The sequence below is a fragment of the Solea solea genome, chromosome 20 (assembly GCF_958295425.1).
Source record: "Solea solea chromosome 20, fSolSol10.1, whole genome shotgun sequence".
NCBI lineage: Eukaryota > Metazoa > Chordata > Actinopteri > Pleuronectiformes > Soleidae > Solea > Solea solea.
In genome coordinates this window covers 2,115,663-2,134,370 of record NC_081153.1, presented here as the reverse complement: position 1 = coordinate 2,134,370, position 18,708 = coordinate 2,115,663, and the positions used below count along the sequence as shown (strand labels likewise).

At 41.9% G+C, this 18,708-nt stretch overlaps 3 protein-coding genes across 3 annotated transcripts; all 3 read left to right on the top strand.

Annotated features, from left to right (window-relative positions):
• Nucleotides 1-1,537: 1,537 nt before the first annotated feature.
• mturn (maturin, neural progenitor differentiation regulator homolog (Xenopus)) lies at nt 1,538-6,959 on the top strand. Its single transcript, XM_058618445.1, has 3 exons — nt 1,538-2,014; nt 5,288-5,410; nt 5,483-6,959. The coding sequence occupies exons 1-3, from the start codon at nt 1,856-1,858 to the stop codon at nt 5,588-5,590; spliced, it is 390 nt and encodes a 129-aa protein (XP_058474428.1). The 5' UTR covers nt 1,538-1,855; the 3' UTR covers nt 5,591-6,959.
• Nucleotides 6,960-8,258: 1,299 nt separating this feature from the next.
• On the top strand, nt 8,259-15,275 carry LOC131447767 (E3 ubiquitin-protein ligase znrf2-like). Its single transcript, XM_058619802.1, has 4 exons — nt 8,259-9,057; nt 11,240-11,335; nt 13,412-13,517; nt 13,832-15,275. Exons 1-4 carry the CDS (start codon nt 8,724-8,726, stop codon nt 13,887-13,889), a joined length of 594 nt encoding a protein of 197 aa, XP_058475785.1. The 5' UTR covers nt 8,259-8,723; the 3' UTR covers nt 13,890-15,275.
• Nucleotides 15,276-16,439: 1,164 nt separating this feature from the next.
• Nucleotides 16,440-18,645, top strand: txnl4a (thioredoxin-like 4A). The gene is made up of 4 exons (XM_058618425.1): nt 16,440-16,580; nt 16,778-16,956; nt 18,108-18,211; nt 18,290-18,645. The coding sequence occupies exons 2-4, from the start codon at nt 16,804-16,806 to the stop codon at nt 18,459-18,461; spliced, it is 429 nt and encodes a 142-aa protein (XP_058474408.1). The 5' UTR covers nt 16,440-16,580; nt 16,778-16,803; the 3' UTR covers nt 18,462-18,645.
• Nucleotides 18,646-18,708: the final 63 nt, after the last annotated feature.

Here is an 18,708-nt window from a genome sequence, read left to right as displayed (position 1 = left end):
TAACGTTTTGGAAATGTGACTGTGGCAGCTGTGGTTCAGTGGTAGAGTGGGTTGTCCTCTTACTGGAGGGTTGGCGGTTTGAGTCCCAGGTCCTTTCAGATCACATACTCAGTTCTCCTTCATGGTTAAAAAGTCCACATGTTATTTATATACAATTCTTTCCTGCATCAGTGTATCATCACTATTTTTACTTAACATTTTATAACGCTTTAAATTCAGTTGAATCAAAAATGGAATCATAGTCTTTAATTTCACTAGATTTCTATATGAATTATTATTGACCTACTTTTGTTTCTGACAGATTGGGCTTTTATTTTGACTCAAACTGTTTGCTCTTTTTTTCAGCTCTTGATTTCCGTCTCTAAACACATGTGAGGCTCACAGTTGGTTTCCTTCGCCCTCTGGTGGTGAGATTCATACTCACACTTGTGTTCAGACACAGGAGAGATAATGTTCATGGTTTCTGTGACTTACTGATCCATAGTTTGATCCATTTGGTGTTTTTCACACAATTATTTTCAAAACATAAATAATAAAGACGTCATTTATCACTGAAAACATAATAAAGTCCTGTGAGAATGGGACCTTTCTCTGCTCAATGGACCATAGCAATCAAAATATTATGAATATTAACAGAAACACAAACACAAACCAGAAAAATATCTTGTTGAATGTTGAGGCCCAAGAACAGAACAACAACTTTAAAACAAATTTAAAGTTGTAAACACGTGTAAACGACCATGAGGAGCAAACAAGGCAGGAACGAGCAGAACCAGGTGAATCAGATAATCAAATTAATCATAAAAATAAAAGCACAAGACAAAAACTAAACTAACCAAAGACCTAAACGTCCAAACACGCCAGTGCACGAGAAATAAATCAGCAGCTTCCATAAAAACCCCGAAAACTAATGGCCCCAAAAAAATGAAAGGTCAAAGGTCAGTGCTCACTGACTCACCTTGACTTTTCTACATCCTTCATACAATTTTTGGTAAGAGCGTTCCCTGAAGGTTCCTCCCCTAGGTTCTCCTTTGGTTTTCCTAACGTTAGTTTTTGGTTGCACATTTGGTTCCCAGAACGCTACTTTTCTAAAAACCTTTAGAGAACGTTCTCTTATGGTTCTCAGGATAAATGAACATGCAAACTTGATAGAATTTAAAGTTTTATTTTTAATTAAACAAAATATTATTAATCATTATAATATTATACAAGTGTGTGTACTAAATAATAAATATACTCAAGTCAAAGTAGAAAAACTCTACATAAAAGTAGAATAAAAACAAATATACATGTGCTTATATAACTATATTTCATGTCAGAGTAGTTTGTACCTTTCACTCCTTCCATACATCCCATAACATTCCTCTAACAGAGTGTGTGTGTGTGTGTGTGTGTGTGTGTGTGTGTTTTTGTGTGTGTCAGCAGGTTCAAATGCTCCTGCAGTGACTGAGTCCGGGTTCGGCCTCTCCTCTCTCTGCCCGCGGCTCCGCGCTTCGTCATCGCGTTTCCTCCCGCGTCCTCCTGCGTCTGCACGTGTGCGACCGAGCGAGCGACGGACGGGCTCATTCCATAACGCGGGGAGGAAGACGAGAGGAATGGGGCTTTGAGAGCACCAGACCCGGCACAGGCTCCGTCCGTCCGTCCGTCCGCCCGCCCGCCCGCGCGTGCACCAGCAGACTCCACTTCCATGCAGGCGCTGCGCACGATCAGGAGATGCTGCTGATGCTGTCGCTGTCCGATCAGCTGTTATTCGCGTCTTGTTGAGCATCGCATCCATCGCCGCGACGGCCGCAGGGACCGAGACCAAGCTCCGCACCCAGGGACAGCAGCAGCGCACCGAGGCGGATCACCGAGGATGGAGTTCAAGCACCTGGTGGAGGCGGCGGAGAAGTGGTGCTCCGGGAACCCGTTCGACCTCATCTTCGCCGAGGAGGACGACGAGAGGCGGCTTGACTTTTACGCAGAGCCCGGCGTCTCCTTCTACGTGCTGTGTCCCGGCGGCACCGACACTTTCGTGAGTGCGCGTTCTGCAGGGCCTCTGTGTGTGTGTGCGTGTGTGCGCGTGCGCGCGTGTGTGCTGGAGGAGGTGCGGTTGTGCTGCTCCAGGTTTTCCAGCTGATGAGCGGAAGATGGGCAGGGAGGTGGCAGCGGGGGGGGGGTGGGGGGGGGTTGGACTGTGAGTCGATGATGTAATTATGTAATTACAGTGTGCGCGTGTGTATTTCTCTGTCCACGGTGTTATTTCCATCCATCATATTCTCATGCGACAATAAGTCAGAGCATGTGACCCACAACACCATGATGATGATGATGATGATGAGGCCAGGTTAGAGGAGGAGGAGGAGGAGGAGGCCTGTCACTTTCAAAATAAAACGTGTACATTATCATGTTATTCAGAAGGAACTCTGCAGTAATAGTAGAATACATGGATTATTCTTGCTTATTACATACAACAACTATACTAGTGATGATATTATAATATCTTTATTTATGTAGCACGTCTCAAAACAAAGTGCTAACGTGCTTCACAAACACAAACATCGGTTAAAGGTCCAGTGCGTGACATTTAGGTTGTATTATAGCCCAGGCTCTTGCTTTAGGGAGGCTGCCATCTTGTGCTGCCATGTTGCGACAGCAGCTTTAAATCTTAAGGCTCTACTTCCAGGAGATTTTGGAACCGTGTGCAAAGAGTGTGTTGGGTGTGCGTGGAAAGTGAATGCACAAACTGAACTTATGCGTCCCGGGTGTATTTACATCTCTGGCACATCGAAACCCAACCATAACCCAAATAACAGAAGAAGAAGAATGTTAAAGAAGAATGGGCAGATGAGAGGAAAGGAATTGGGCTTGGTTTGTTGTTGTTTCAGATTCCAGGACGGGGCCCATGAGCAAGGCACCCATTTCTCCCCTGGCACAGATAAGTGCTGCCCACTGCTCAGCTTGACACAAATGGAAATAAGAATTCCTCTCACTGAAACAGCTTCAGCATGTTTTTGTGTGGATTGTCACACTTTAACAACAAATGGCACCTCATCATCATAGTCATTGTGTCTTGTTTGTCCCAAGTCATGGACACTCAGTGCTTCATCCTGTCCACTAGGGGGCATTGTGAGCTCAGGCTCATTAGCAGCAGCAGCAGCAGCAGCAGCAGCAGCACACTGTGCTCTGCTCTGTGCAGTGTCATCCCTCATGGTGTGTTTCAGTATGTTCCACTCGTCCAGGTCATGTGAGACAACGTTGAGCAGCTGAAAAACTATTGGGGATTTTCTTCAATACAAATTTGAAGATGATGATTGTGTGAGCAGCTCTGATGAAAAAGTGTGCAGGGAACAACCTTTGGTGTGAAATGACCGACTTCTTGTTGAGTTGAGGCCGTGGTTGATGTCGACTTTTTTGTTCTGTTTGGGCTATCACATGTACCCACCAAGTTTGGAGAAATTCGGTGGAACTTAATTAATTTTGGCTCAGTTTCCACCTTGGGGGCGCTATAGAGCCCTGTGGATGCCAACAAATATAAAATGACTGACTTCCTGTTGAGTTGAGGCCATGGTCCCAGTGGACCTTTTTGTTCATCTTGGGTTATTACAAGTTTCCACCAAGTTTTGTGAAATTCGGTGCAACTTCATTTTGGTTTGCTCCATTCACATTTCACCTTAGGGGGCGCTATAGAGCCCTGGTGTAACACACGGGCACTAAGAAAATCGCATTTTCGCCAGACCTGACCTCTGTGCCAAGTTTCCAGAGTTTTCATGCACGTTAACCCGCTCAGAAATGACCACAAAGAAACAGACATAATAATAATCTGAAGTAAAACAATAGGTTCCTCACAGGAATTCGGCCCCTGACGTTTGTGCTTGGGCCCCTGGGACTTTGGGTGGCAGTCTAACACATTTGCTAAGCACTGTATATTTAAATGACATTAATACATTCAATAACTAATGGATTTAAAACAAAGTCACAGTGAAACTTTGTTTCATTTGAGGGATTTAGAAATTAGAAATACATGAATGTATGACAATGTATTAATATCTAATCACAAAGAATAATGTTCTAATTCATTTCAGGTCGGGAAGGTGGTACAAACATTGACTGCTTGTTTTCACACCTGCAGGTCACTCTGCACACTTGGCCAGGACTTCCTTAATAACACGAGCTAATGCATAATCTAACAGCGCGGCCTTTAGACTGCAATTAAACTACACGACACAAAGTCACTGTCACAGCCGATGTGTAACAGTTCCTGTAAATGTTTCTGATGTACCGGACAATGCTGCTCTCATGAGGAAGTTGGTTTCAATCCAACAAGAACACTGATATCAAGAATTACTCGACGTGTGTGTGTGCGTGTGTGTGTTTAAGCCCTGGCTGCAGGATCCTTCAGAAGGATGAGGCCTGTACACGTTGTTTCTGTGTGTGTTCATGTGAAGAGTGAACCTTCAGCCCGTTTTCACCTCCTTGTTTTATTTTTTTATTTTATTTTTTATTTTTTTTATGTTGCCATTTATCCAGAATGAATTCATCTTCATCATCACTTCCTGTGAGTTGTTTGTCTCTGTTCAGCTCCCGTGAGGTTACATTAGGGAGCGAAGCATGGCTGCAGTGCATCACCTGTAAAGTGACTAGAGAACCTACCTAAAAATAATGAAATATGAGCATGTTTTCCTTTTTTTTAACCCTTAGATGTGCCTTCAAAAAAGTGACGTGAACACACCTGGAGCACCAAAATGTGTTCATAAAAAATGTAACTTTAAAAGTTGTATGGAATTGTTTTAAACCAACATCAGTCCTTTCCATACACATCTAACAATCAAATTAATCCTTAAATGAACACGTTATTGTCATGATGCACCTTCATTGTATGGTCTAAAAAACCACAATATTTTCATTATTATTATCAGTATACGTCATGCAAACTGGATTTGCATGGATATTTTGGGTTTGATTATGATATGGTAGATGTGAAAGATTAGCAGAGACATTTGTTTATGTGCAATGTCGTATTTCATAAAATACTCACGTAAACACACCTAGAGCATCAATGTGTGCTCATAAAAAATGAAGCTATAAATAAATTTAAACCAACATCAGTCCTCATCAAACATTAATTCATTTCTTTTTTTTTAAGTTTTTAACCTTTAAATTGCCACGTCATAAATAGTGATTTTGAATGTGTTTCAATGAAGACATTTTTGTCCATAGGAGTGTTAGTGTGAGCATTTTAGTTAACATTGTTTACAGTAGACTAAAAAATAAATAAATGTGTGTGTGTGTGTGTGTGTGTGTGCAGCATGTATGGAGTGAGAGTGAGGACTGCCTTCCCTATCTACAGCTGGCCCAGGACTACATCACCTCTTGTGGGAAGAAGACTCTTCTGGAGGTGCTGGAGAAGGTCTTCACCTCCTTCAGGCCTGTAAGGAAACCCACAGTTACACATCAACGCTTTATATAAACACCCTTTACAGGCTTTTTATTTATATTTCAGCTGCTGGGCCTTCCAGACATAGAAGACGACAGTTTTGAGCATTACCACGCCGACATGGAGGGGGAACCAGGGCCTGACCAACAGCAGATGGGGGTCAGCCAGCAGTGATGAGCCCTCCCAGGAAGAGGCTTGCAGCTGGGGGTCAGAGGGTTGGGAGGGGTGGGGGGGTGAGTGGGTGACAGTGCTGCCTGTGAGCCCAGGACCTCGACTCATCATCAGCCCCAACACACAGACACACACACGGTCAACCTGCTAAAAAAATGCACCACCATGTTCTTGAATGTCTCAGTAGCTTTGCTTCCCAAAGAGTGCACTCTGTTGCACTGTGTTGCCCCCCCCCCCCATCCACACACACACACACACACACACACAGCCACGTTCAAATGCAAGAATCATAATCATTCACTGTTTGGTTAGTTAAAGATCCACAACACAGCAATATTACGTGGGCCTCAGCTTTGTTATGCAGAAATACAGTCAGTCAGATGTTAGTGCAGCACACGCACACACACACACACACACACACACACGCACACACGCACACAGTTGCTGTGGAGATGAATGTGGCAGATAACCTACTTTCTCTGTTGACACAGAGGATGCTGCGTGAACACGACGTGAAAAGTTTCATGGGTGAAAAGTGACGGCGGATTGGGTCGTGGGGGGGGGGGGGGCATAGGCAGGGAGGCAGTGAGGAGAGTGGATGTGTAGTTGTGACGTGGATTCAGGTGGGGGCCACTCCTGTTTTAAACACACACACTTAACAGAAGCATATGACACATTTGTTCTTGTGTGTAAATCAAAGTTTTGCAGCTTTACAGTAGCATGAGTCGACTGTTTTTTAATCTGTGTTATTATCATACAAAGACTTCATAAAGACCCTGTCCCCTTCTGTCATCAGCTCAGATTTTAGAACCACACACAAAGTGCATGTTGGGTAAAGGAAACATTCAGAAGCATACCACGTGCTGCAGCTTCAACCCTCCCCATGTATGAGTGACACACATGTGTCTCACATGTGTCACATGACACCCCCTGTCCCCCTGTCCCTCTGGTTGTCGGTGTGCTTCACAGATTTGTTCCCCTCCTGAATTTAAGCACGACCTCCTCCCTCTCTCTCTCTCTCTCTTTCTCTTTCTGCTCGTGTTGTTTTCTTCTCTGTGTTTGTCACCATACATTTGATGAATGCACACACACACACACACACACACACACACACCCTCCTGAGTGTCATTATCAGAGGGATGAGCAAACACGAGTTGTGCCCTGTGAGTTGTCTCTGTTGTTATATCACACTGCGACGCTTCCTTCCTCCGGCCTCAGACACCTGACGTCAGACTGTCATATTTATCTGCTTCCTTTGGCTTGTAAATGTTTATTTTGTGTCTTTTTACTGCCTCTCTCTCTGTGAATGTTTCTCACACGGTGTATAACCCTGTGTTTGTGTGGAATTGTTGAATAAAGCGTGTGGACAGAGTCTGTGTGTCTGTCTGTCTCTTGGTTAATGGAGGACAGGACTCAACATGGACGTCCTCGTGTCTCACAGTGGACTGGTGACCTGCTGCTGAGGCAACAGCCCCGCTGGTGTTACTGGGGGATGACGTCACGAGCCACCTGACGCGCCCACTCAAGGCTGTCGAGCTGGACAGTGTGACAGGGGCCGGACCGGAAGTGTCGCTTTGGCCTTCAGAGTAAAAGCAATATAAAAAAAAAACATGACATAAGTACACTTATGTCATACTTCCCAAACATGTAACTATCTACAGTACTATAGTAGCTACTACTACTATTACTACGAACAATAATAATAAAATAATAACTAATGTCTGGACTACATTCAATTATTATAAATTATTTTGGAAGAACTGTACTTCACTATATTTCATAATGTAGTGATTTAAAATCAGCAAACAAAATGTTGGCCTGAATTGAGGTGGACAGGTGAATGATGAGGACAGGTGAATGAATGATGAGAACAGGTGAATGATGAGGACAGGTGAATGAATGATGAGAACAGGTGAATGATGAGGACAGGTGAATGAATGATGAGGACAGGTGACAGGTGAGTGATGAGGACAGGTGAATGATGAGGACAGGTGAGTGATGAGGACAGGGAAATGATGAGGACACATAAATGATGAGGACAGGTGAATGATGAGGACAGGTAATGATGAGGACAGATGAATGAATGATGAGGACAGGTGAATGATGAGGACAGGTGAGTGATGAGGACAGGTGAATGATGAGGACAGGTGAGTGATGAGGATAGGTAAATGATGAGGACAGGTGACAGGTGAATGATGAGGACAGGTGACAGGTAAGTGATGAGGACAGGTGAATGACGAGGACAGGTAAATGATGAGGACAGGTGAATGACGAGGACAGGTGAATGACGAGGACAGGTGAATGATAAGGACAGGTGAACAGTGAGACAAGAAAGAACCACATCCAAGTTAAAAGTAAAAGTAACTTTTACTCTGAGCACATTTTAAACAAACTATTGTTATACTTAATATTATGATAACACTTTACTTGAGTAAAGTATTTCAGTACTCTTTCCACCTCGTTTATAAAAGTGTCACTATAAAGCTAATGACATATTATATACATTATACTGAAGAACAGCCACAGAAACGACGTAATAATAAAAGATAACTTTTGTATCACAATCATTTTTCGATCCGTTTTCCCCCATCATTTCCACACTGCGATACTTTTATTTTGAAGGCAAACGTGTGCCGGTGCACCGGTGCAGCTCGTGTGCTTTGACGCGTGTGTGTCACAGAGGGAGGAGAGCAGCCTCTGATTTTATTTTTCTTCGCAGACAGAGCGGAGTTAAGCACGAAAACAAACTTGAACCACGCGATCCGTGGCCTCGACGTCTGCGTTGACGCGCGCGCATGAAGCGGAGGAAACGAGGCCGCTGCACCGACGGCGTTTGATCTTTTCTCTTTTTCCTTTGTTGAAAAAAACAAAACACGGAAGGGCTTTGACAAGGAAAAAAACAAAACAACAACCATCAAGTTATGCGTCAGTGAGTGCGCACTTTACGCACCAGGGGCGCACCATGAAACTTTGACATGTCACACCTCGCCCTCAGTTTGCGTCGTGTGTTCGGCTTTGTCTCCTTTGTTGTTGTTGTTGTTGTTGTTGTTGGCGTCAGCTCTTCACTGTGAACATGCGTCGCGGTTAAGAAACTTTTAAAGCGCACTCCAAAAAAACCCAAACACCCAGAGGCAGCATGGGGGCCAAACAGAGCAACCCAGTGTTCGACGGCAGAACTCGGGCTTATTCCAGCTCCGATCTCCCGTCTGGCAACACCAGCGGCGGGGAGAGGATCGCCGGGTTCAGGTACACGAACGGACCGGATGGACCGCGGATCCGGTACACAGGCGCGGGGCCGACCAGCTCCGGCCTGAGTATACCGGGCGGCGGCAGGTCAGGGTCACATGAACTCAACCAGAGCCTCGATGGCACGGACGGTGACGGTGACGGGGAGGGCGAGCTGCCCCCTGACGGCCACAGGCTGCTCATCGGCTCGTTACCTGCACACCTGTCCCCTCACCTGCTGGGAGGTAAGGTTTACAATAATAATGACTGAATCTCTGTCTTACAGCTTATATCAATGTCAATGTTGTTGACTATTTTGTCATTTTGTGTTTATAACGTTGGTTTAAAAGCTTATTCCTTCAAATAAAATGCTTTATTTTTATTATTATGGTTAAATCTTCCATGTGCCATATGGTCTCTCATTGATGTTTGTTTTCATGTGTTTATGAAGATACATGTTAATGTGTGTGCAGAGCATTAGTCAGATCAGTACAGTGCTTAGTACTTTTCCATTCGATGTGTGGTGTTATGGTAATAGCTGCTGTGTTGACCGAGCCCTTTGTTTAACACTCGTGCTTTTATTGTAGCCACAGGTGGCTGTGCTGAGCTGTGCTGTGCTGTGCTGTGCTGTGCTGAGCTGAGCTGTGCTGTGCTGTGCTGTGCTGAGCTGTGCTGTGCTGAGCTGTGCTGTGCTGTGCTGTGCTGAGCTGTGTTGAGCTGTGCTGTGCTGTAAAAAGCAGCCTCACTTCTTCTTCTTCTTCTCTGTCTTGCAAAACTGGCCTGTTTTTCGCTGCAGCTGAGAGGGAAGAGTGCACAATGTAGGTCAGCAGATAAGAGCTTCCTGCTGGTTACACATTGCCTGACTAACACACACACACACACACACACACACACACACACACACACACAAACTTCCTGAATCCAGCAGTCTAGCAGTTTCACAACGGCTGGTGGGTTTCGTCTCCCAGACCACAACAAAGTACGACTCACACACAACAGGACCATTAGACCACACCAGCGTCGTGATGTCAATGTTTACATTCTGTCCCTGTGCACTTAAACTGCTGCTGCTGCTGCTGCTGCTGCTGCTGCTGCTGCTGCTGCTGCTGCTGCTGCTGCTGCTGCTGCTGCTGCTGCTGCTGCTGCTGCTGCTGCTGCTGCTGCTGCTTGGAAACGACACACACTCCCAGTTCCAATCAGGATTGGGCTAAAAATCTTCCTCAGTTTACCGGTACGGGTCATTTCCCTGATGCAGAAATCATTAGTCACTCTTGTCATAACGACCTTTGCTCATTAGATCCATGTGATTTTTGAGGCCTGGCATTTAATCCACAGGCTCAGTGCGTCTCCTCCTCCTCCTCCTCCTCCTCCTCCCGGCAGACACTGAGATAATGATAATGAGCGTCTGCATGGATGCACTTGTTATCCGTGTGTTGGCCGCAGCGCTGTCACGTAAAAAAACAGGAGGTTAGCTTATCTGAAGTGGAGCCGCTCTTGGCCTATTAATCTTTGTGCAGCTGAGAAAACACAGCGGGGTCACGAGGGTTTGTGAGGTGGTGAATATGTATGTGGGTCAAGTTAGGAATAAAGAGAACGGAGACACAGGTGCAGTTAACGTGAATAATGGATTGTTTTTATACTTTTCACAGTCACATACAGACATACAGCAGATCAGGGACTGGTGTAAGACAACAGGGACATAGGAAAGTAAAGAAAATAATAATAATAATAATAATAAATAAGGTTACTAAAATGAGTTAAATTGACTCCAAACATTCCCAAATTTAGTAAAAATTGACCCCAAATATTATAAAAAGAGTCAAATTGAAAAAAAGTAAAAAGTTTTTATTTAAAATTTTTTAATTAATTTTACCCCAAAGATGACCACATTTTGTAAGAAAAATAAAAACGTTTTTATTTTTTTTAAATTGTAAAATTGACCCCAAATATTACCAAATTTTGTAAAATTGACCCCAAAGATTTCCACATTTAGTAAAAAAAAAATTGTAAAATTGGCTTTAGCTGAGGGTATGAAAGCTCAGGGGCAAAAAAAGAAGCTTGAACTGGCTTTTTGATTTTTGATTATCTCGGCTGCAACAATTAATATTATTAATATTAATAGTATTTTGAGGTTTTGATTCCAACGTCTTCAGAGTGAATGTGTCCTGGTTTCTTTGCTCCTCTGTGACAGTGAATATTTTTGATTTGTGGACTAAAGTCATTGTAGATGTTTTGTAAAAGATTGTTTATGACAGACTGAGTGAAGAGCGCGCAGGTGTCAGGTCATGTGGGGCCGCTTACACTCCCACGCCCTTCCTTGTGTACATATCAATAAAAGGTATGAGAAAGATGTCAATCATCACATCTGAGTCCTCATGTGTTTTTGTCTGTGTGTGTGTGTGTGTGTGTGTGTGTGTTCCCTGCCAGGCTTCCACTGTCCTGTCTGCTCCAAGTTTATGGCGTCTGATGAAATAGAGAAGCACCTGCTCATGTGTTTCAGCAAAACACGCCTCACCTACAACAGTAAGAACAGCAGGACACGACCAGGGCACGGCACATTCTGAGAGGCTGGATGCACGGGCTCGGCTTTTTAGTTTGATTATTATTATTATTATTATTATTGTTTGCCTAAAACTCAATCTATCAAACTTTATTTATATCACATCTTTTATACAAAATGAACCCACTTTACCTCCCACTCCCTCAGAGACAGAGACACACACACACACACACACACACACACACACACACCGATGCTACAGAGCCAACGAAACGACATGAAAACTGTCAGGAACATCAATGAGGAAACAGGCGACTTTAGAGAGGTAAAAATAAAGAACGAGGAAAAGCAACAAGAAGAAGAAAAAAAAAAGGCAAAACTTAATGTGAGTTAATTAGAGCTCCAACTAACGTTTATTTTCATAATCGATTAATCTGTCGATTATTTTCTCGATTAATCGTTTGGTCCATAAAATAAAAGAACACCTTATAAAATGTTGCTTGGTGTTCATCAAACCTGGAAATGATGATGTTCTCAAACGTCTTGTTTTGTCCACAAACCAAAATGATTTACTTTTAATGATTTCTTTGTTTTATGGAGCAAAGAAATGAAGAAAATACTCACATTTAAGAAGCTTAAACAATCAGAAATCTTGTTTTAATCATGAAAAAAGCTGAGCTTGTTTCAGCTCTAGAGTTCAATCATGTTAACAAAGCCAACTTGTCAACATCAAATATTAAATATTTGTTTTCTTGGGACTAAATATAAAACAAATACCTGCCTTATTGTCACAGGTTATAGGAATTGTGTTGTGAGTTGAAGTTTTAATGGTCCCTTATATTTATCCTTAACATACTGTATATATATATATATATATATATATATATATATATATTGTTATATTTTAATGGTGTGGTTGTTATTCACATTTTTAATGACGTAAATGAGTATATTCATTAATAATGCATCATATTTTAAGACAAATCTTTTACCATTATTTACACATTTATTCCTCTAACTGTGGAGTAAACATAATGTGTGTATAAATGTGGAAGAACGAGGTGACGAGTACGAGAAGCTCAAAATCCTGCACATCTACATCATCAACTACATGTGGTACAAATTGTCACGTTTTTTTACTTTGGTGCGACAAACGCGCTCGAGTGGCGAGTGCGTTCATTTACGAAGCGAGCCAATTGCCAAGATGGATGGCACAATTCAAAATGCCCGACTTCCTGTTGGGATTGACTTGGGTTAATACAAGTTCCCACCAAGGTTTGTGAAATTTGGTGTGTGTGTGCGCACATGTGGGTGTGCACACACACACACACACACACACACACTGTGCACAGGAGAAGCAAACACAGCTCGTCTGTTGTGACTACACACAGTTCTTCCTCGGTTTGAACTGTGAGCCATGTATAAAACAAACATACATCTGCTCACACACACACACACACACACACAGTGATGTGTGTGTGTGTGTGTGTGTGTGTTACTCACAGATACGGTACAGTGTGTTGTGTGTCACTGAGCTTATCACAGAGTAACAGATGACACCAATACACGTAAAGTTTGTAACCCCAGTGCTCACACGGCACAGGTCTGTGCCGCAGGTGCACAGTAAGTAAATTGCCGTGGGAAAAACACACAACTCCTTATATGGACATGCTGGAGGTGTGTGCAGGTGTGCAGACGTGACACAATACCATGTTTTTCTTCTACTTTTGTTCATAAAAACAAGCCAAATTTGTAAAAACGTGACATGATAACACAAAAATAAATAATACAAATTTAAAGTGCAAAGTATGGCATAATATGATGGAGTGAATGATATATTACTACATCAAATAATCCTCAGAACATATGAATATCTCTGCACGCACTGACACTTTCTTTGCTTCAGGTGTTGACAGTAGAACCGGTGATTGTTAAACATGCAGACAAACGTGTTTCAAACTCTTTTTCCATCATAAACAACCGTTCATCCCATGAGAGGCTGACGTCTTTCTCGCTTATCTGTGACCAAACTGATGTTCTGCTACCAAAGGTTAAGAAACAGTCACTCACTCTGTTGTCTTTGTCTCTGTCTTTGTCAGAGGACATCCTGTCCAGAGACTCTGGGGAGTGTGCCATCTGTTTAGAAGACATGGAGCAGGGAGACACCATCGCCAGGCTGCCCTGTCTCTGCATCTACCATAAAGGGTGATGACTGACACACAAACACATGATTAAACACATGATTAAACACACTTACTTCAGTGATAAATCCTCATCACTTTGGAAATTCTGCCCCCAAGTGGTCACCTGTATGTCTGTAAAACGCACCTGGAAATCACATGTAAATAATATTAAAACCAAAATAGCTCAAGAAATGGCTACATTAGTGTGTGTAAATGTTTTTACACATTTGTTTTTCAGGGTCTGTTTTTACGAGATGTCTTTACTGAGATACTGAAACTCGTGTATAGGATTCATGTTAAAAATGACACCTTTTCTTTTGGTTTCTCCTGTTTCAGGTGCATAGACGAGTGGTTTGAGGTGAACCGCTCGTGTCCAGAACACCCCGCCGACTAGAAGCTGCAAGAGTTAACATTTCAATATCACTGTGGTCGACTGTGTCTCCGCTGACCTCATCCCAACACTGTCTGTGTGAGCCGAGCTTGAGCCTAGCTTCAGCCGAGCTTGAGCCGAACTTCAGCCGAACTTCAGCCGAACTTCAGCCGAGCCTGAGCTGCTCCTCAGGGATTCTAAGACATTTCATTTTTTGTATCTCTTTTGGAAACATTTCTTTAAAGACGTTTGACATTCTCAGAAGTTACTGGTGGAGCCATTTTGTTTCCAGAATGATGTGAATGTTCCTGACTCCACCTGCTGGATTACAGAGGGTTCATAACAACACGGGAGCTGGAGAGAGACGTTCTGCTGCAGGATGTTTACGGACGAATATCCCTTCACGTAAAATCATTTTTAAAAAGGTTTCCAGCTGTTTTTTTTACAAGATTACGAGAGATTTTTGGGGGGTTTGTTTTTACGAGATTTTTTTCCCAGGTCTGTTTTTAGAAAAAAAATTCCGGGGCCTGTTTTATGAAAACAAAATTGCGGGGTCTGTTTTAGCGTGATTTTTTTTGGGTCTGTTTTTAAGAGATTTACGACAGGAGAATCGTCCAGTGTCTGAAACCCAAAGTTAATTAAAACTGGACATCTTTGCTTTCAAGTCAGCGACGATCGAGACGGAAAACTTCTCCGCTTTTATCTCATTCACTCAGAAAAACTCATCCCCCCACAAAAAAATCTCATTAAAACTTTTTAAAAATGATTTTAGGTGACTGCGATACGCTTCCGTACGTACGTGTTAAAGCAAAGTGACGTTTAAATCCGACGAGAATCTCTTGTCAGGAGAGATTTGGGACGACGCCTGTTCACGGACTGGATCGCAGACTGGATCGCGGACTGGATCGCAGACTGGATCGCGGACTGGATCGCGGACTGGATCGCAGACTGGATCAGAGTCTGTTGTTGTGCAATGTGAAAAAAAACCCCAGCCATAAACAATGAGTAACACCAAAATCAACTTTAAGGGATGATTCCAGTGTTGATTGTAGTAAGGATGTAAAAACATTGGCGCTCACTACTGTGTGTTAAACAATCATCATGTGCCGTAGAAGAGTTGGTCTAACATGAAATAGTCAAGTTTGTTTTTGTTTTTGTTTTTTAGAACCACACTGGTGTGATTGTGTAGTTTATTGGTGAAAATGACGTTGATTCATAAATCTCTCTCTCTCTGTCTCTCTCTCTGTCTCTGTCTGTCTCTGTCTGTCTCTCTCTCCAGGGGAGTGTCGTAATATGCTGCTATGCCATAGACTGGGAGGTTTTCCCTGTAACCTTTGAACCCTTTGTCCAATGTATTTTGTATTTGTACTGTAATGGATTGCACAACAATAAATGTTTTGTCTCCGTGTCTCTTCCTTGCACTAGTCAATGGTTATTTTTTAGAGCACATTTAAAATCAATACAAAATAGAAGTCAAACAGTGACATAATAACATAGTAACGTTGTAAAAGAGGTGGCTCTTTAGAAGTGATTTAAATGTTAAATGATGGAGGTTAAAGCAGCCTGTTATTAGACCTTAGAGCTATGTTATATTATACAGTTGAGGACGCAATTGTTAGCCCCACCTATGACAATGTCATTGTTTAAAAAAGGTATTTCCCTAAGCGCTGTCTAACACAGCAAAATAATGTTTAACAGCTTTTTACAAACATCCAAGTTTTATTTTGGATACATCCATTATTTGACTTTGCACACAGAAATAAAATTATTCCACAAAAAGTTGTGGACCGTTTTTATTGAAATGTCTGTTTCATTTTACAACCAAAGTTACAATAGTTTTGGATTTGTCATTAGTTTCACTTTTTGTTTCTAACTGTATTTGGACACATGAACAACCATCCCCTGAATCTAAATCCAAGTGAAAACTGAGGCTTATCTCCCAGTTTACACACAGTATAAAACCTTCAGTAAAGGTCTGAGCTGTCGTCTGGGAAAACAAAAGAAATCACTTCAGACTTGAGAAAGAAAGGATCGTTGATGCTCACACAAGCAGGAGATTATCACAGTGTTTCCACATGTCAAGAAGGCCAAGGGTCTTATAGTTTTAGGGATTTTATAATAAAATAAAATGTTATTTCTTTGTAATTGTTATTCTTAATAAAATAAATACATTTTAGGAGTTAAGCTAAGAACTTATTTCATTTAATGACAGGTTTACAACCAAAAGTGTCATCATTTAAGTTACTTTTATAAACTCACAATACAGTGTCAGTTACACTTTTTATTTTATCTTTATTTCAGTTAACGGAAATGTTTTCTTCAGTTTTAGTTCAAAATAAAGACACATTACAGAACTGGAGTGAATGTGATCAAATACATCAGTTTCTTAAAACAACTAAATGATTAAGAGGATATAGATTGGGATATTAGGTTGATTTTATTGTTATTTAATAATTATTATTTTTATTTTTATCATAACTAGTATAATAATTCTTAAACATTTCCTCCACACCATGTGGTGGCGGTAATGCAGCAAATCGTAGTTTGCCAAACGCCACAAAACCTCAAAGAAGGAGATTGTGACGTCACGTCGACTCGCGTACGTCGCCCTGACGAAAAGGACAAAATATATTCCAAACACCGGGGATTTCACCGCATTTAACCCACTCAGAGGGTTGACGCCGTCGCCGAATACACAACATTTTCATTTTTGAGGTAAGTCAAATGTTTCAGTGTGGTTTTTACGTCGGTAAAGTCCATTTATGATGGTTTTATTTCACCCTGCTTGTAGGCTCTTTGCTAGCTCGTTAGCAGCCACTCGCTAGGCTACATCTCCGTTCACACTGTGAACTCAAACCCGGTTTTAGTTGTGTTTTGTTTTTACCAAGCTTGACTTATGTGTTGATTTCCAGCTTGGGGTGAAGAGAACCGGTTCAAGATGTCGTACATGCTCCCACATCTCCACAATGGCTGGCAGGTTGACCAAGCCATCCTCTCAGAAGAGGACCGAGTCCTGGTGATCCGTTTCGGACACGACTGGGACCCGACGTGCATGAAGATGGACGAGGTTCTTTACAGCATCGCAGAAAAGGTTAGAGTACATTTTATGGGACACTTCCATAAGCTCACTGTCTTTTTAAAAATAAATAATTAAATCTTTATTTATGAAACAAAACAATAACAACACGCAAAACAGAGTCATTAATACATACAGACACATTGAGTTTCAAATAAATACATTAAAAATAGAGCATAACTGAATAGTTTTAGCAGCTTTCTTATTTTTTGAATCATAGATGGTTTTGATGTACTATTCAGTTTCCTGACCAAAAGCAATAAAAGAAGGTTTAGAGTTACTAAATTTGGCTTTGTGAATATGATATTTCCCTAGATTGATCAACAAATTAATTCTGCTTTTTATTTTTGTTGTCGTGGAAACCAAACAGTACATATTTCCACAGCAAAGAAAAATCAGAGACAAGTTTGCATAAGCTCACTCTCCGTGTCTACGAAACATGATCACTAGCGTCACCTGCTGGTCACGTGCTGTGACGCTTTATTTGTCGCTTCGGGAAATATCTCCGTCCACACGAAACGACTCAAAACGCTGTAGTACATATGCCGGGACTGTAAGTGGCGCCGTAACGTTACACCAAAAACAGTGAAGAAGATGATTTTACACTTAATAATAGTAATTAAAATCGGAACAACTATATGTGACTTAGAAACCAAAAAATTAGCATTCAAAGCAATTTTGGCTCAAGAAACTTACGTGGAGTAAGCCCGACAATCTCACAGAATTTCGTCCCGATCCGACCACTTTGTTTGTCTGACCATGAACTGACTTCTGGGGGCGCTACAGAGCCCTAGGGCTATGAACAGTTTCGTGCCCCATGACACTATCGCATTTTGCGCCGACCCGACCTCCATGCCAAATTTCAAGCGTTCCCTCAAAAATGACTGGAAAGCCACGGATATAATAATAATGAGGGTTGCCATGGCCACGCCGTTTTGAATCTGCAAAACCATTCGACATAGGTTGAAATCTTCAAAATGGACACTAAAATTCAAAATGGCCAACTTCCTGTTGAGTTGAGGCCGTGGTTCCTACCAACTTTTTTTGTTCATCTTGGTCTTTAACATCTTCCCACCAAGTTTTGGGAAATTCGGAGGAACTCAATTTTCGGCCCCTGCCATTCGTGGCTCGGGCTCTAATAATAATATTAATATATATCTTGACAGGTAAAGAATTTTGCTGTCATTTACCTGGTGGACATCACAGAAGTGCCCGACTTCAACAAGATGTACGAGTTGTACGATCCCTGCACGGTCATGTTCTTCTTCAGGTAAGATGGTGTTAGAACTGTGCAGTATTCTTATTAAGTGCTTCATTATTTAAATAAAGTCATTGTTTTCTTTCTCAGGAACAAACACATCATGATTGATTTGGGCACCGGTAACAACAACAAGATCAACTGGACGATGGAGGACAAGCAGGAGATGATAGACATTGTTGAGACAGTTTACCGCGGAGCGAGGAAGGGACGAGGTCTGGTGGTGTCGCCCAAGGATTATTCCACAAAATACAGATATTGATTCACTTTTTATTTTTTTTACCCAACGTTTCTAAGAAGTTTTTGTCTCGAAGCCCCAGATCTTTAAAACAATATTCACTTCATGCAAATAATTCAACATTTATTTCTATGAAACGAGTGCTGAATGACACGAGAGACAAGACTGTTATTTAAATGTTGTAATAAATATGACTTTTACAGAAAAATGCTTGATTTTTCTCATGTTTTCTTTCTCCAAGAAGGTTAAGGCTGATTCTCAGTCTGTTTGA

Bases quoted from the DNA above. Each gene is read 5' to 3' on its own strand.
- mturn (XM_058618445.1), top strand. From the start codon at position 1,856: ATGGAGTTCAAGCACCTGGTGGAGGCGGCGGAGAAGTGGTGCTCCGGG. The intron at 2,015-5,287 runs GTGAGTGCGCGT...GTGTGTGTGCAG, and splicing joins CCGGCGGCACCGACACTTTC to CATGTATGGAGTGAGAGTGA. The intron at 5,411-5,482 runs GTAAGGAAACCC...TTTATATTTCAG, and splicing joins TCTTCACCTCCTTCAGGCCT to CTGCTGGGCCTTCCAGACAT.
- LOC131447767 (XM_058619802.1), top strand. From the start codon at position 8,724: ATGGGGGCCAAACAGAGCAACCCAGTGTTCGACGGCAGAACTCGGGCT. The intron at 9,058-11,239 runs GTAAGGTTTACA...GTTCCCTGCCAG, and splicing joins GTCCCCTCACCTGCTGGGAG to GCTTCCACTGTCCTGTCTGC. The intron at 13,518-13,831 runs GTGATGACTGAC...CTCCTGTTTCAG, and splicing joins CTCTGCATCTACCATAAAGG to GTGCATAGACGAGTGGTTTG.
- txnl4a (XM_058618425.1), top strand. From the start codon at position 16,804: ATGTCGTACATGCTCCCACATCTCCACAATGGCTGGCAGGTTGACCAA. The intron at 16,957-18,107 runs GTTAGAGTACAT...ATATCTTGACAG, and splicing joins TTTACAGCATCGCAGAAAAG to GTAAAGAATTTTGCTGTCAT. The intron at 18,212-18,289 runs GTAAGATGGTGT...TTTCTTTCTCAG, and splicing joins ACGGTCATGTTCTTCTTCAG to GAACAAACACATCATGATTG.